We start from the raw sequence: 16,499 nt of genomic DNA, 5'->3' as shown, positions 1-16,499 counted from the left end.
CAAATTTTGGAAAAATGAAGTTGAAAAAAAAGAAGTGCAGTTAATACCTTCCAAGGGATACTCTATGTGGGAAAGTCTTCCCTTTTAAAACACCTCAACCTCACCAGTTTAATTGCTCAAATCCAAGTTTTTACTAAGCAAAATCTTTAAGTTTGAGAGCTGGAATTCACGCTATCAGTTCCAACTTCAGGACAAAGCACAGACACAATACTTTGGGGAAGTCCATTTCTGGTACAGTTCCTACCACAATAAAGCTTCTTTCATTGAGTGAAGGAATGGATGCTACTGTGATAATAAGTAGGCTTATTTTACTGGTCAAAGCAGGAGGAAATACTATGCAATTTGCCTTAAAATAGAAAAATCAATCTGTATGCATTTTCAAAAAGGGTATAAATACTCACACACACATATACACACCCGTCCAATCTCTCTCTCTGAGTGTGTGAGAGGGAATGTACACACACACACACACACACACACACTACCTGAACTATTTTTAAATAGATTATAGGTTAGGAAAATATAATTAGAAGTGCCACTCTGAAAGGTGGTATTGTCTACTAAGCTGAGTAAAAATGTTAGAAGCCTAGAACTGGTTCTAATGTCTCCCTGTCAATAACCTGTCATGTAGACTCATGCATTTTACTTAACTTTTATAACCAATGCCTTCATTCACAAAATGGGGATAGTAAATTTGCCAGGGTGCTGTTAGGCTTACTAAATCTATAATTTCACTTGTATAGCAAAAACTGATCACAGGCTGGGGCAGAGCTGTAGGTTGTAGTGTTTCAGGTAGGTCAGAGGCTATTCCACTTAGCAGTACGAAAAAGATACTGTTTAGGAGTATTAACACATCTCTGCAGGGAAAGGCTGGATCTAACCTAGTAGTTTTATATATGAAAATAGAGCAAGATTAAAATTAGGCACAGACAAAGGGATAGGGAAAATGGAGCTGTGTTATGAACTGAGAAGAGGAACTATAAAGGGAGAAAATAGAACACACACTTGATAGATCATACGATTTCACAGAGTTTATTTTTTTGAAGTGAAGGAATACAGAGCAGCACAATTCAGATACAGGAACGATTAATCCAAGATTAAGGAAAACTGTCTAAACAGTTTATCTCCCAGTAATAAGAAGGCGTCACAGTTTAGGAACCCAGTGAATGGAGCAATTGTTTAAACACAACGAAAAAATGCCGGCATCCAGTAGAGATGAAATGAGCATTTGAGTAAAATGAAGGAGCAATTTAAAAGCCTTTGAGAAAAATCAATAGAATGCCAGGGAAGAGCAGCCTTTTTGAGCATTGATGGGCCCCTAAAGCTCTTCATACATTGTTACTGAGTTTAGCAGCAGGGAAAAGAAAATTACACAGTTTGCAAGGGTAGGCGGGAATCAATACTGTAGTTAGTAAAGAGATGCTATTTCACATCTGACTGGCCAGCGGCCTGCCTTCACCAGCTTGTCCTGATACCTGTTTGTTAACAAGTCACTAAGGGCTGAAAAACCAGATACTCTTCAGGGTTGACACAAAAAATAGGCACTTAATTTGCTCCTGTGTGCGAACTATTGGAAAAGGATGAACACTGCAGATTAGCAGGTCAGTGTAATCCCTCATGATTCATTGTTTCAGGGCCAAAGAGCCTAAAGCACCATTTTGTGGACAACTGGCTAGAATCTAATATTTTACAGTAAGTATCAAGTAAAAAAAAATGAAACTTGATAATTATTAAAGGAAGAGTTCAGCAGTGACAGTATCGCCAAGACATACTTCAGTCATACATAGCATGAAATGCATTTCTTTTGCATAACTGTTTTTCCATTCAGTAACATAGAGATGAAAATTTAATTTTCCTTGTGACCTGAGCTGGCCTAAAGTTTGGGCAAGAACTATCAATTAATGATAAGAGAGAGGTTCTTTGCATTATCCATTAAAAATTCATGCAGTTAAAAATCAGGAATAGTAAACGCTAATTAAAGTCTATATACATTTATATTTAAAGGAACTGGACTGACTTCTTCAGGCAGGAAAGCTTTGACCTCACTAAAGCTTTAGTCTCTGTCAGCTAGGAAGTGTTGTGAAGGATCCTTCTGAAGTATGGATGCCTACTGAAATTTGTCACTATTCTCTGCCTGCCCCATGATAGTATGAGAGTGGTGCTTCTCAGTAATGGATCTATCACAGATCCCTTGGAGGTTAAAAAAAGGAGTGAAGCAAGGCTGCGTCATTGCTCCAACACACTTCTCAATATTCCTTGCCATGATGCTACATCTGACCACCAACAAGCTTCCAGGCAGAGTGGAGCTAAACTACTGAATGGATGGCAAGCTGTTTAACCTCAGCCAACTCTGAGCCAAAACCAAGCCCACCCCAACAATCACTGAGGCTCCAGTATGCTGACGATGCTGTAGTATGTGCTCACTTGGAAGCAGACCTTCAGGCAATTGCTGACATCTTTACCAAGGAATGCAAGAAAATAGGACTGATGCCTATCATTCAGAAAACTAAGGCCCTCTACCAACAAGCTCCTTTTGAACAGTCCCCAACTCCAGTAATCCAGTTCCACAGTGAGACTCCGGAGAACGTTGAGTATTTCTTGTACCTCAGAAGCCATCTCTTGCAGAAGGCTGACATCGATGAAGAAATCCAACATGACCACAAATGTGCAAGTGTGGTGTTTGGACACACAAATAAATGGGTATTCGAAGATCATGACATCAGATCCAAAATCAAGCTCATGGTTTATCATAATCTCCACCTTGCTCATGGTTTACGGTTTATCATGATCTCCACCTTGCTGTACAGAGCCAAGACATGGACAATGTACAGGAGACATCTAAGGTTGTTGGAGAAGTACCATCAGTGCTGCCTGAGGAAGATGCTCTGAGTTCCGTGGGAAGAGAGATGCACCAGTGTTAGCGTCCTCCTGCAACCACACCATGAGTATCAAGGTGATGATCATCTGACATCAACTTTATTGGGCTGGCCCTGTCATCCACATGTCCGACTTCAGACTCCTGAAGCAAGTTTTATTCCCCCAGCTCAGCCAAGGCGTACACTCAAGGGGAGGGCAGAGAAAGTACTTCAGGGTTGTCCTTAAGGCTAACTTAAAAAAATGCAACACTGATATCAGCTTGTGGGAGACTATCGCCCAGCAGTGCCCCATATGGAGAAAGAGTCTACTGAAGGTATCTCAGTACTCTGAAACCTGACAACAACAACAGGAGATGGAAAAACAGGAGTGGCAGAAACAGGGAGTCGCAGACCAAATGAAGAATCCAGAGCCACCCACCCTACATGGAAACACACGTCCGAGTTGCAGTAGAGTCTGTCAATCCTAGATAGGCCTCCTCACTCATCTTCAGACACACAGATAAGACAATCGCGGAAGAGAATCATCCCCGACTGGGAGGGATTGCCAAAGAAGAAGATTACAATGACATGCAAAGTTATATTACAAATATCCTAGAAAGGAATACCTTTTATATTTAAGAGAAAAAGATCAGTTATTTGGCAAAGGAATGTGTGTGCAAATGTTCCTTTAGAACAGTTATAGTATGTTATCTTGGCTCGAAATGGTAAGCTTTTATACACACCCACCACTCATTCTTTACAGCCTCACAAGACTAGACAGGACACAAACAAGGTTATTGAGGGGTTATCATGGTGTCTTTCCACCACAAACTGCTGCGGTACAGAACCAAAACACCTCCTATGCTCCCACTTCCTCATGCAGTTCAGTGACTGCACGCTTCATCATCAGGACTTATCCCTAGGTTTCCACATGTGGAATGCCATTGCTAGGTCACAAGAACAAAACATATGCAGGACGGGTGGTTCTTATAGCAGTCCCTCATCTGCCAGTTTTCGGCTTAAAAAAAGTAATCTAAAATCCACATTTTTCCATGATTAAAATGAAACACCATTATATATCCATCTATTAGTGGTGTTTCATTTTAATATCACAGAAAAGTGTGGATTTTGGGTTACTTCTTTAAACCTGAAAATTGGGGATTTTTTTTTTTAAATCAGAGAAAACCAGGATCCCTGCTTATATTTCCACACACTCATCATAACTACACTGACCCACTTGGTGACAGTATGACAAGTCTCTTGCAAGTGCTTTGTAGAAAAACATCACTGATGTTTTGAATACTGATTAAAACAGCAAAAGAGATCATGACTGTAAAGGATTTAGCCATGAAAAAAATTCTAAGGTCAGTGGAGAAATAGACTCAGTTTTAGTTAATGTGCAGACAGATGCTAGACACTTCCTTTAAATTAAATACACTGAAGTTCTGGCTAGGGAATCAAGCGCAATAGGTTCTTTAGCTTTTCCCTAGATAGGCAGAAAGGAGACATCTTTGTATGGCATCTTAGCTTAAGGAGAGCACTCAGCGACACAGCAATGTCAACACTAGCTTGGGACTTGCATGCACATACTTCTGGGTCAAAGGTGAACATCTCCCTAACAGCACCACTTCGACACTGCAGCAAAAATAAGTATCGCGTCTAGCCTAGAGGAATGTCAACTTCACAGAATAAAGAAAATAATCACTAGTTTTCGGTGCGAGTGATTTCTACACCAGACCATTGGGTTCTGTGTCTATAGTTTAAGCAGCCCCTTCTGCCTCCAAAGAATAAGTACTCATTCAGCTCCCTCTGTCTCTTGTATTGGCAGAACTAATGGAAGTCTGAAACCCCTTTTTTTTTTTTTTTTTTAAAGCAAAATGACTATACTTTTGGCATGCACAAGTCTAGGCTACTGTTTATATTCAAAAACACTTCTTTTTGGATGACGAAGATGAGCAAATACTCACATTTATACTCTGAAGAGAGATTTCCTGGGAAGGCTGGCAGCCAAATTAACTATATATAAAACTAAGCAGCCATGCCTGCTGGGAGTTCTGGATTAGGTTAAAATAAAATGCCAATAATAACAAGGATGAACTAGGAATATGGATAAGACACAATTCTTTCCAGCCTGAGGGTGCTTTGAGGTGATGATCATTCCTTAAGACTTCTCTTTCTGAAGTGGGTAATAATAATACTGTGTGGACATGGGGAATACCAAATTCCTGTCCCAAGACAACATTCAGCCAGGATTCCTGATACCACCAACTCAGATAATGTAGTGATATGATCGTACACTGTACCTGACTGGAAATGTTAGCTGGCTTTCCTCAGAAATACAGAAACAACTCCCATCAAGCATTTCCCAGGAACTTGACTGAACTGTCCTTTAAAATGTAAGCTGTCATGTTGCAGGTCTGATCTTGTCTATTTGGGAAGTGAAGTATTTAGGATCCTAGGGCTGTGACCCGACAAGTGTGCATGTGTGCTCTGTAGTGCCTCAAACCCATCTGAAGTGCCGCAAGCCACACGCAACACATGTGCATCTATTCACCACATTAATTTGCAGTGCAGTGGTTTTTTTTTTTGACACTGGCAGATCCCCCTTACCTTCTGCTCCAGTTCCAGTCCCTCTAGACCTGATCCTGACTGGCTGCCAGTTCTCCCTGCCTGGGCTGGGCAGGGGCTGCCGCTGCTGCTGACTGCCCTGGAGCAGAGCTTCAGCAGAGGATAAGGGGAGGCAGGGAGTAGGAGGGCAGAGAGAGGCAAGGGTGGTGGGGCAGGTTGCATGGGGGAGAGCAGGGGGAGGCATGGAGTGGGATGTCAGGGAGTAAGTGTGGGGGGAGGGGGAAACAAGGGGCAGAAGTCTGGTCTCTTGCCCCTTGCCACTGCTTTCCCCATCACAGAAAGGGGGTGGGGGAAGAGACAGATTTAAGATGACCTTCATTAATTAGATTCTACACACAGAAGATTAAAAAAAATTATAATGTACAGAATCTAGTTATTGGGAGAGTAGTCTTACATTTGAAGTCATCTTGGTTTGGGTAAATACGGTAATTCTTTGTACAGAATTTTCTGCCTCTTTTAAAAAAATAATAAATCCCAAACCATAAATTCCACAATGTTGCATTGCTGCATGGGTCAGTAACAGGACTGGAACCCAGGACCTTTAAACCCACAATAGCAACTCTGAAGCTATTGGCACCATTGCCTATGTGGACCACAGTCATTGGTTTGGAGAGGAACACATGATGCACTTCAACCAATATTTGCTCTACAACAGAAATACAAGAGAAAGTTAGTAACAGACTCTTCTGGTGTTGCAGGATCGTCTATCAACCACATATATTTGGCATGCTGCAACCCACACTAAGAAAGGATGAGGAAGCCAGATGTGTTTAGTTTTGGAAATCAAGGGGGACATAGTATTTAAGTATTTTAAGTATTTGGCATGCTGCCATAAATCAGAGTCAGAACAACTGATCTCTCTGGCCACAGAGGACAGGACACAAAGCAGACTTAAGTTAGATCTAAGGAAAGACTTCCTAAATTTTGTAAGAACAGTAGGAGTCTAGGGAACAAGCTGCCTCAGGGAAGCTCGCTCATTGGAGAGTCTCAAGAGGGAGGATAAGCATTTATCTGGGATGGTCTGGTTAAGTCCTGCATATGTGCAGGGGGTTGGAGTCGACGACTCTGGACCAGAGCTCAAACCCATGGGGCTTGGGAAGTCCTGAGACCCCTGGGGGGTCCCTCCCAACCCAATGATTCTGTGATTCACTCAGAAAGTCAGTATGGCTCAAGTATAAGAGATTGGGGTTCTCTTCCCAACTCTGCTAAAAGTGACCACATGCAGCTTTTCACCACAGGACTCCTAATGTAGTAGCTTGCTCAATAGGAAGGGCTAAAATGTGCAGATAATTACTGACACCAGTCAATAGAAGAGTTGAGAAAGGAACTCCTGATCTCCCAATGCAGCAGCAAGGGAGGATCTGCTTCGAGCACTGCTGTCAGCCTCCCTCCCCTTCTTAATCCACAGTTTCAGAGGTGGATCCACCATGCACCCATTACTGTGGGCTAGAGGGAGTTCTGTCGGGTTGGAAGATTTTTAACAGATACTGTGGCAGCACCTTCTATCAAGCTCACAGCACGTGCAAACAAGCCTAGGAAAGAGCTCTCCCAAATAAGGGTACATTTTTATGGGGACAGCAAAAAGTCTCTGATCCCAGGACCATCTACATGGCAAATCTATCCAAATTCCTGCTCCAACCCCATATAGGGAAAGAGCTCCAATCATTTTGATTCGAGCACCGGCAAAACTTTTTTTTGCACAATCTTTTCTTTTTTTCCCAGAGAAAAAATCACTGCACGTTATTTTCTGAAGCCTTCCAAAAATTTCAAACCTGAAGCAGAGCGTATATAGGGGACATTTCAGCCCAAATGATTACATAATTGCAAGAGAGGGATTAAGAGAACCTATGAAAGACCCACCACATTCTGTTGTGACAGAAAGAATGATTAATTCTTCCTTATCCTCAGTTCCCTCGCTCTTCAGGTAAGCGGACATCTGACTCAAAGTGTGCATTCCCTTCCACCCCTGCCTTCAGATAAGCCACAGGCTCTGCTTAAGCCAGCCTTTCCGACCATGCCAGAATAAGGGTAGGGACTCAGGCACAGCCAGGCATTGAAGGTATGCCGCCTTGTCATAGACTCAGTTCCCTCATCAGCACAGTGTCAGCAGGAACTCCCAGACTAGCAGGTTTCAGAGCTGACATGTCACTGAGTTCAGGGGATTAATTTTCCTCTCTTAAAAGCTATTGTTCAAAGCTCTACAGGATGAGGTGGTCACTTCTGCACTGCTTGCACTCAGGTGACATTTTCAACACCTTCCTCACAACCACAAGGAGTAGAAACAGTTTTGTTTAAATGAAAGCTGAAGTCCTAGGCACTGCAATGGTGTCTGTGCCCTAATCCATCCCTAAATGAAAAGTTCATGCAGGCATACTGGAGCTAGCTTGTGTGCCGACAGCAGTGTTGCTGTAAAGATGCTGGCTTCAACCACTACGCACATACCCAGCTTCCCAGGAAAGCTTGTATAACTTCCACTACTGCAGACAGATAGCTGTTGGTACCCATGCTAGCTAATTTATAGCTAACCTGGGCATGTCTGCATGTTTTGCAATCACACTTTTGGACTGCAGGGTAGACATCCCTTTAGCTAACAGTCTTGTTTTCTGTGAGTTGTGACCAGTTCAACAGAAGACTCTCCTAAAGGCAGGCTACTATGCCCAGTCAAGAATCTTGTTGCAGAGCTAACCACACGTAATTTCTGATAAAGAACCAAGGTAAACACTTTTCTTGATGTCTATTTATGAAAGGAGATAGGCCAGAACAATTTACAAATGCAAAACTTTTGTTCAAGTTGAAAAAAACCTACTACTTTACATAAAAAGAGTATGAGAGTAACATCTGCTGATGTCATATTGAAAAGTTTTCTTCCAAATTCTTTCTGTGACAGTACCTAGATGATATATTGATAAAAAAAGCAAGAATGTATTTTCTATTATACATATTACTGAAATCATCTAATAGCTACACTTGTGCTCAGAATGTACTTCACAGCTCCTTCAAATTCTGTGACATATTTTCAATCCATCACACATACATACATGCACACAAACCTGGCTGTTGTGCTTGCTTCTCAAACCGCTGCTTTTCTTCTCTGGCTTTGTCCTCTGGATTAACAGGATTCCCAGATTCATCCCGAGGGATTATCTTTCCATGGAAAGGGCACTTCAGGAAGAAAAATGATGCTTTTGAATAAAAGAAACAGTTCCTCATAATCCCACATTATGGGTAACTAGTCCCTGGAATTAAGTAATATACTTTGTCCCAGCATATTAGACCTGATTCTGCAGCACTGGCAGCCTTCAACTCCCACTGAAATAAATAGACATTTGTGGGAGTTGAGGATGCTCAGAACCTCATAGGATCAAGCCCTTAACAACCTGAAATCAAAGATCAAAGTACGAAATAATTTGTTTTTCAACAGCTACTTTGCCATGTCAACTCTGCAACCTCAGTTTTTAATTATGCAAGTGTATATTCAAAGCTAAATCCTTAGCATGCAGGATTTTAAATCCCATTTTAAATATCTGAACACATTCACACCATTTAACAGTGTAATATTACAACAAGATGTTTAATGCTAAGGAAGTATACTACTGTTCATTTAGCCCTATGTTTTGTAGAATTAGACTTTCATATAATCTTGAGAGCTCCTCTCCTGGCTTTTCCCACAAAACTAACTGCATGGAATGAAGAAAAGGAAGAATCACTCAGAAGCAAGACTGGTCTCTGATGCCTTGTCACGTAACTTGTCAGATGCTTCAGTGATAAGCATAAATACTTAGCTAAGACCAATATAAACACTAGTTCTAATAACGAACCTTAAAAGTTCTAAAGACTAACCTTTTCTTCACCACAGCTGCTCCTCAACTATTTGTTAAACAGTCCCTGAAATGTTTCTCAGGCAGATGTAACTTTTTTGGAATGCACAATAAATATTCTGCTACTGACTAGTTAGAAATGACTAAATAAAAATGAAGTTTACCAATCTAGTTTGTTATCCAAACGAAGAGGGTAGCAAAGTAAACAAACACACAATGAAAAGGGAAGATAAAAATTTTAAATGATACGTTTTAATTCTTTAAGCTTTTACTTGCAACAGGGATAAAGAAACCTGCATTACCCAAAAAAAAAAAAAAATCAAAAAAAAAAAATCAATATTTAATGTGATATCCTTTATATAAAAAGAATGTCTCCCCATTAATAAAGAATGGAGTTCTTTCACAGTGGACCACAGCCATTTAAATAAAAAATACAGTCTCTCTCATGGGAAGAAATGTTTTGGTTTTTTGGTTTTTACATGCAAGTTCAAGTTGCCCTGTTGAGCAAACCAAGATCAGATCTCTCCAAATATGAATTCTCACTTCTTAGCCTAGTTTCCAATGAGATCTCAACACCTGAACAATGAGATCCTGTCTACACAATGCATATTCAGGAATTTATGTTATTAGGTGCCCACCTTAATCCTATCTTGTCTTTCACATAGACTTCCATCAGGCATTGGCGCTCGGCATTTATGTTTTACTGGTTCAAACTTGCCAGCAAATGTTATATATCTGGTTTTTAACATTTCGGATACTTCTTTATTTTCCACCTCTTCCTCCAATTCATTGGGGGCCCAAAACCGATGCTGAGAGGAAAATCTAGTGGGAAAAAAGAACATAGATACTTAGCTTTTCTATTCATAGCCAACTCCTATCTTTGGGATCAGTACGTAGAAGTGCAGAAAAAAGGGATTTCAGCCCTTAAAAACAATTCTTCTTTCAAAGTTTTTCTTCCTTATATATAGGGACCGCTGCAACTTAGACTTCAGCAGGTTTCAGGGGAAGGCATGAAATTTAGTGTTTCCCCCAAAGCCCTGGAAAACTGATTTGGCTGGAAATGGCCTGAAATCATGGGGGAGAGGGAGTGCAGGGAAAGAAGTGAAAAACTTACCTGAAGCATGGAGAAGAAGGGCAGCAGAGCCCTGGAAACACTGTGGAAGTCCCACGCATTTCCAGGGCCAGACTAATACAGGCTAAGCCCCTGAACAGCCCCAAACACCAAAAAGGGGCTCCAGCAAGTGTGTAGGGAGCTCACTTTCCGGCCCCGGCCAGAGCCTGAATTAGTGGTGGTCCCTACTCATGTACACAAATATGCTCATGAGTTATACAAACTGAGAGCTCTGCAATTCTCAGTGATGGCTGCTATATTGTGATGATTTTTTTAAACTGTCATGGAAGCCTGACTGGCATCTTTGTTTACCAAAAAAACCCACTGACCTCCATTTTTAATACTTTCACCTAGCAAAATTTTAGTTTTACTTGCCACCACTTAAAATGTTAAAGTGGACCAAAACCCAATTAAAATATATAACTCTGTAATTAATACTCCCCTCCTCTAAACAACTGTCCAAATGAAGCAGAGCAAAGGCAGAGGTGAACCGTGAGGGTATTGGTATTTCTGCTCCTTTAACCTGTAGCAGCAAGGAAGTGGCTGGTAAAGCTACAATAACCGGAAATATATATTACTGACCAGACAATGGAGTAAATACTCAAATTCACATTGCATCAAGTTTTATTCTAGGTTTAGCTCATTTCTACACTGCTAACACCACTTACATAGTTAGGAAGTGCTGGGATGTTCTTTTGCTAAACTAAAAGCAAAACAGTGAAAATGTACTTTAAAACTAGAGAGATTTCACCTAAATTTACAGTTATTTTATGAGAAGTAGAAATATTCTCACACTCACAAAAATGGCAGTGACCTGAAGCAAGGACGATATAGTTCTTATTAAAGACAGGTGGAACAGAGACCCTTGAAATACAAAGCTAAAGGTTAGGCATTAGCAAGATGGAGACACTGAGTGAAGGAAATCTGGATAAGGACTTTGTCTACATGGTGTCAAGGCTTGGGCAGCTGGCATGCACCTTCCCGTGTGAGTTTCTCCTCCCCAGTTACTCCCAGATTGGCCTCTAGGCTCCTTGTGTACCCATGTCCCATTCCACCCATTCACATGGCCCCCTGTCTACAGTCCTTCGGTAATGAGGCCCTGCATACTTTGTTGCCTCCAGCAAAAAACACTTATTAATAAAACTAAGCTCTTGATTTAGCAGAGCATACCAGCAAGTGCTTAAGTCTTAGCAAAGTCACTATGCTGAAACTTTTTGTTGAATTTGGCATAAATGACTTCTCAAACAACATTAAAACAAATTTGAAGGAGCTCCATCAGATCTCACATCAACTTCCAGAAAGTGTAATTTCACTGGTTTTAGTGAAATTACTTTCCATTTAAATTAAATTAGGCTGAGTTATTAAACTAAACAGTATGTTGTAAGTACTAATTAGTGTGTGCAAAAATATTTTTTAAAAATTCCGTAAGTAAAATCATTCTTTTTTTGTTTTTTAACCTTCCTATCTAGCGAGCTCCTTGTTAGACTTGCCTCGTGTTCTGGAAAAGTTCTACCCTGGCATACAAGGAGTAATGGAATTTTGGCAAAGTTAGGAGGATGGGGGTCAAATTTATAACCAAAGGCTTGCTTCAATATTAACCGTAGTAAGGTGAGTCTCTCTCTCAAATTTGCCATGGTAAAAAAAAAATCTTTGTAAACACTAGCAAAAAAAAAATACTACAACAAAATACCATTAGGTACCATTTAAATATAAAAACAGTACTTTCATGAAATTATTAAACAGTACAGTGTTTTTGCAAGTGATGTGGTAGAGCTGTAAACTGATGGCTATAAAGATATGAGAGTCTGGTTCACTCTTCTGTTTTTCATTTAAATACATTCTCTAAAATAGGATTGACTCCAGGCTGCACATCAGCAATCTTAAAGACATAAGGAAGTGACAGGATACCTAAAAAAGCACCATACTAGTATTTTAGTTTGATATGCACTAAGTAGTCTTACATGATCTTCCAGTAAAATTCTAATGCCCCCTGGTGGCTCGATCTTTTTTCTCTTTCAAATTATAAAGCCTGAATCCACGCAAGAAAAGTTCTCTTCCTTCTTATAGACGACAAGTGTTATTTGATATTTTAACATTATTCAAAAAAAGATGAAAAAAAATATGTCTGGTGTATTCAAATGTAATCAAAACGTTGTTTTCCTTTTTATAGTTTTCCTAAAGATATATAATACATTTCAGGGAGCTGAGTTTAAAAAGGGGCCGATGATCTTCATAACCACTGCAGTTTGATGATGCCTATACGAATAATTTTACCCTAACTATATTTGCAGGCGAGTGAGAAAAAAGAAAACAGTGCTTAACACAGTTATTCTGCTCTGATGCCTGTCCCTGTGTTCAAGGTGGCAATCGGACTCAAATGTTCTGCCGCACATCACTTTGTCAGAAAGATCCTTCTGAAGACCGATATGGACACTGAAACCCAACTGCAGGTCCTTTTTTACAAATGCCAGATTATTAGTATTAGTCGAACATGAGGCACACAATGGAAATAAATTCGCTTCAGTGCAGAGAGTACCAAAGACGAGCTATATCCACTTGTACTCCATCTCGTAACTGCTGTTTATGTCCTCTTTTCTAGTGAGCAGGATTTTAGTTATTAGCAGCAAATCTCACTATGGGACACCCTCCTTTCCCTCCAAGCCCTCTTCTCTGCAGGGTATGTGGTAGTTTTAGTTCAGCTGTCCTATGTTTTCATTACCCTCCCAATGTTGTTGTTAGCAACTTAAACCACAGGTTTATATGGTAAACAATAAAACTAAAGCCTAGCTCTTCTAACCAACCTGAGAAAGCACTTAACCACACAAATAATCCCATTGACTTCGACAGGTTCACTCCCATGATTAAAGTTTAGCTTGTGCTTGCCTGCTTTGTTGGATCACAGCCTTGATTTCCTATGCAAGAACCCAAACAGAGAGAAAGGAACAGGCAAGAATAAGTGAAACTTTCCAGGGCACTGGTGATCACAAGCAGCTGGAAGACCAAGAGACGGTTCTGATCCAGGCATATGACTATTAATGAAAGCTTCAATTACAGAAGCAAGAAGAAATAACTGAGGCGCGAAGAGAATCCACACCCTGAAGAGGCAGCTACAGGACAAGTGATATCACTTGACAAATGTTTTAGAACTTTGGATGCCTATACATGTAATTACAGTGCAACAGAGCAGGTTTGATTAATCAAGTCTGCTGGAGTGCGGTAATTACCACACTCCAGCGGACTCCAGCATCTCATGTATCAGCATCCCCACGCTTAAAAATAGCAACGGGGGCACTTTAACTAAAACTTGTTCAACAACCTTTAGTTAAAGTGCCCCAGCCATTTTTAAGTGCAGGGACGCTGATACACCAGTCGCTCTGGGCACTTTAATTAGACCAGCTCTCAGTGCTACTCTAATTAAAGCACTCCTCCCCACACACACACACTCCCAAAGCATGTGTATAAATGCCCTTTGCTACTAAGATGAGTGCCCTATACAGATCTCAGATGGAGCAGGTACTTACGTTATACTGTTTACATCATATACCACTGAGAAAGTGCATTAGGACCTTCATACAGCAAAGGACAGATTCCTTGAAACAATGATACATGCTGTTGTTACTGGACTAAAAACAGCTGGCACTGTTAAAAAGTTCAACCCAGCCTTTTTATAGATCCCACTGTAAGTTTCCTCGAGAGTTGACTGAACACTAGCAGCTGACTATATGTTCATTAAAAAATTAGTTTTCTGATAACTACCACCTCCCTGTAACAACTCTGAAAACCTTGATCCCCAAAATAGTGTTATAAAACAGGTGCAGTGTAGAACAGCTGAAGTGTGAATATTTTTTCCTCAAGATTAAAAAAATTCAAATCTGTAGAAATGCTGCATATGTCCCTTCTTCTATTTTTCAATGCACTGTATTGATTTCTAACTACAGAGAAAGTCAAAGGAACCAGCCAATGCCGATCCTAATTTTTCAGTAAATATATTCTACCCAGATGTCAGTGCTATTGTGTGTGTGCAGTTACTTAAATTATCTTTGGTTAGATTGGCATATCTGTGGTTATAGGCTATAAGGTTCAGAAGTGTGCCCTCTATTTTATTAGGAAGCATAAAAATAAAACAGTACAGCACTAGGCAGACAGGCAGTGAAATATGCTTTTGATTTCACTTATGACTTGAATAACTCATTTGCAATGTAAAATAAAGCCTTACCACAGTTTGGGCGGTATCACAGACAAATGGTTCTTAAAGTCTTGCTGAAAACCTTAACCATTTTATAGGCTTTGAAGAATCTACATCACTGGACAGGCCACAGATTTTGGAGGCGGTGCATTAAAGCCCCATGCTGTGTCAAATTTCACTCTCTACAGTGACCCCTCCATTACCTTCCTAGTAATACAAAATCCATACAGTGTTTTCCCCGATTTGGATCACAGACACTGCCAGTCCTGTTGCTATTTTCTGAACTGTCTTTAAGAGTTTAATCAAATTTGGGTGAACTGTGACACAAGATAATACATCAAAACCATCTAAATGTATGTCCAGTTAGGCACCAGAAAGATGAGAGGGGAAGAGCAGAAAATGGAGTTTGCTGTTCTTCTAGGAAGTGGGGATGAAAAGAGAAAAATGTGATGGTGCCGTCCTCCGAGATGCAGATTGGAACAAAAGAACCTGTGCCAAGAAAGCTGATTTTTCTCTATATGCATATGCGGAGAAGTGAGTGATATTTTCTATGGTTTCTATACTTCCCCTGGGTTTCAGGCTGCAGCATTGTTTATGGTTTGTTTGTACAGTGTTATTACTACAGGCCTCCAAACAAGTCAATTGTGATTAAGCTTTTTTGCTTTAGTAAGAAAAACTCAAAGTTAAGGTAATACCACTGAGCATATCAGAGTTTGCCTTCTTGACTGGCAACCCAGCTTCACACTCAAGTTTTCTACTTTAGGTCTATGATGCTCTGGGAGGCAATGTCTGCAACAGATACTGATATGCTGGAATCTCTGCATTCTCCACTAAAGAATGTATGGATCTCTCCCCATGCCTGTTCAGGAACTGCCCTGTGAGCCAAACATGGAAGCAGAACTTTAAATACCATCTTTTAACAATAAATATTAGTGTTTTGAATGGACCTCAATGGACAGAATTGTCAGCTAGAAACAAAATACCTAAGGGGCCAATGTAAACTCTTTTCACAGTACTGCAGATCCTGTCACAAAGCTAGCAACCACTTTGTATATAAGAAACCACAGTACCTTCTCCAGTAGGAAGAACAATGTGCTTTGTGCTTAAGGCATTTAGTTGGCTTAGCACTGGGACATAATGCCAAGCTGGACTAGGTGCTCCCATAATAGACATGGTTAACAAACAGTCCATGAGACAAGGGGAAGCATAGGCTTTGAAAGGTAAAGGGATAGTTCACAGACTCAGAGAAGTATAGGGATGGAAGAGAGACCTCATGAGCTCATTGGGTCCAGCCCCCACTGTTGTGGGCAGGAAAGACTGCTGGGGTCAAATAAACCCAGCAAGGCTTGCATCTTAATTAAAATCTGAACTTCCCAAAATAGGTATAATGTTAAAATTAGAATTTGCCAGGATGTTTATGGAAAACAATAATGGAAAGGAAATAAAGTGATTATAAAGTTCACCTCACTTCACAACACCAGAACTTAAGTCATTTTTTTTTTTAATCTTAAAAGAAACATCAATATATTTACTTGAGAATCTTCCCAGCAGTTGGCTGGTCCTGTCCCCAGTAGTAAAGATCTAATCCAAAAGGTATGATAGGAGCTTTAGCTCTCTCTTCTTCTTGTTTTGTTGCCTTACTGTCAGGCTCTCCTGAAGCTGTTGGTTCAGTACTTGCAGACACACTGGAGAAAGATTATAAAAAGTCAATAGAGAACAATAATGATCACAGTTGCTTCTCTGCTTTGATTAACCTTTCACACCAACACTTGCATTAGCTTAGATCCACTAGGACTTCCACTGCTTCTACTGGATTTGTTTTTTTAGGCTATAGCCTGCAAATACTGTAGTACAAGTCCAGAGTAATATACAGTTAAGCTTATCTGTACACTCCGCTCATG

The 16,499-nt window shown here is 40.4% G+C and overlaps 1 protein-coding gene across 1 annotated transcript in view; it reads right to left on the bottom strand.

The window, feature by feature from the left end:
- The window catches only part of UVSSA (UV stimulated scaffold protein A), an 82,657-nt gene that overhangs the window by 5,725 nt on the left and 60,433 nt on the right, over positions 1-16,499 (bottom strand). The window contains exons 10-12 of the mRNA XM_090035382.1: positions 16,131-16,283; positions 9,940-10,123; positions 8,534-8,645 (exon numbers count right to left, since the gene is read on the bottom strand). Of these exons, the coding sequence (XP_089891508.1) occupies positions 8,534-8,645; positions 9,940-10,123; positions 16,131-16,283 (449 nt within the window). The remainder of the gene's footprint in view (positions 1-8,533; positions 8,646-9,939; positions 10,124-16,130; positions 16,284-16,499) is intronic.

The sequence above is a fragment of the Crocodylus siamensis genome, chromosome 2 (genome assembly GCF_052110815.1).
Source record: "Crocodylus siamensis isolate JL-2025a chromosome 2, ASM5211081v1, whole genome shotgun sequence".
Taxonomy (NCBI): Eukaryota; Metazoa; Chordata; order Crocodylia; family Crocodylidae; genus Crocodylus; species Crocodylus siamensis.
Note: the sequence above shows the minus strand (reverse complement) of the source record. Positions and strands in the feature narration are given on the sequence as shown.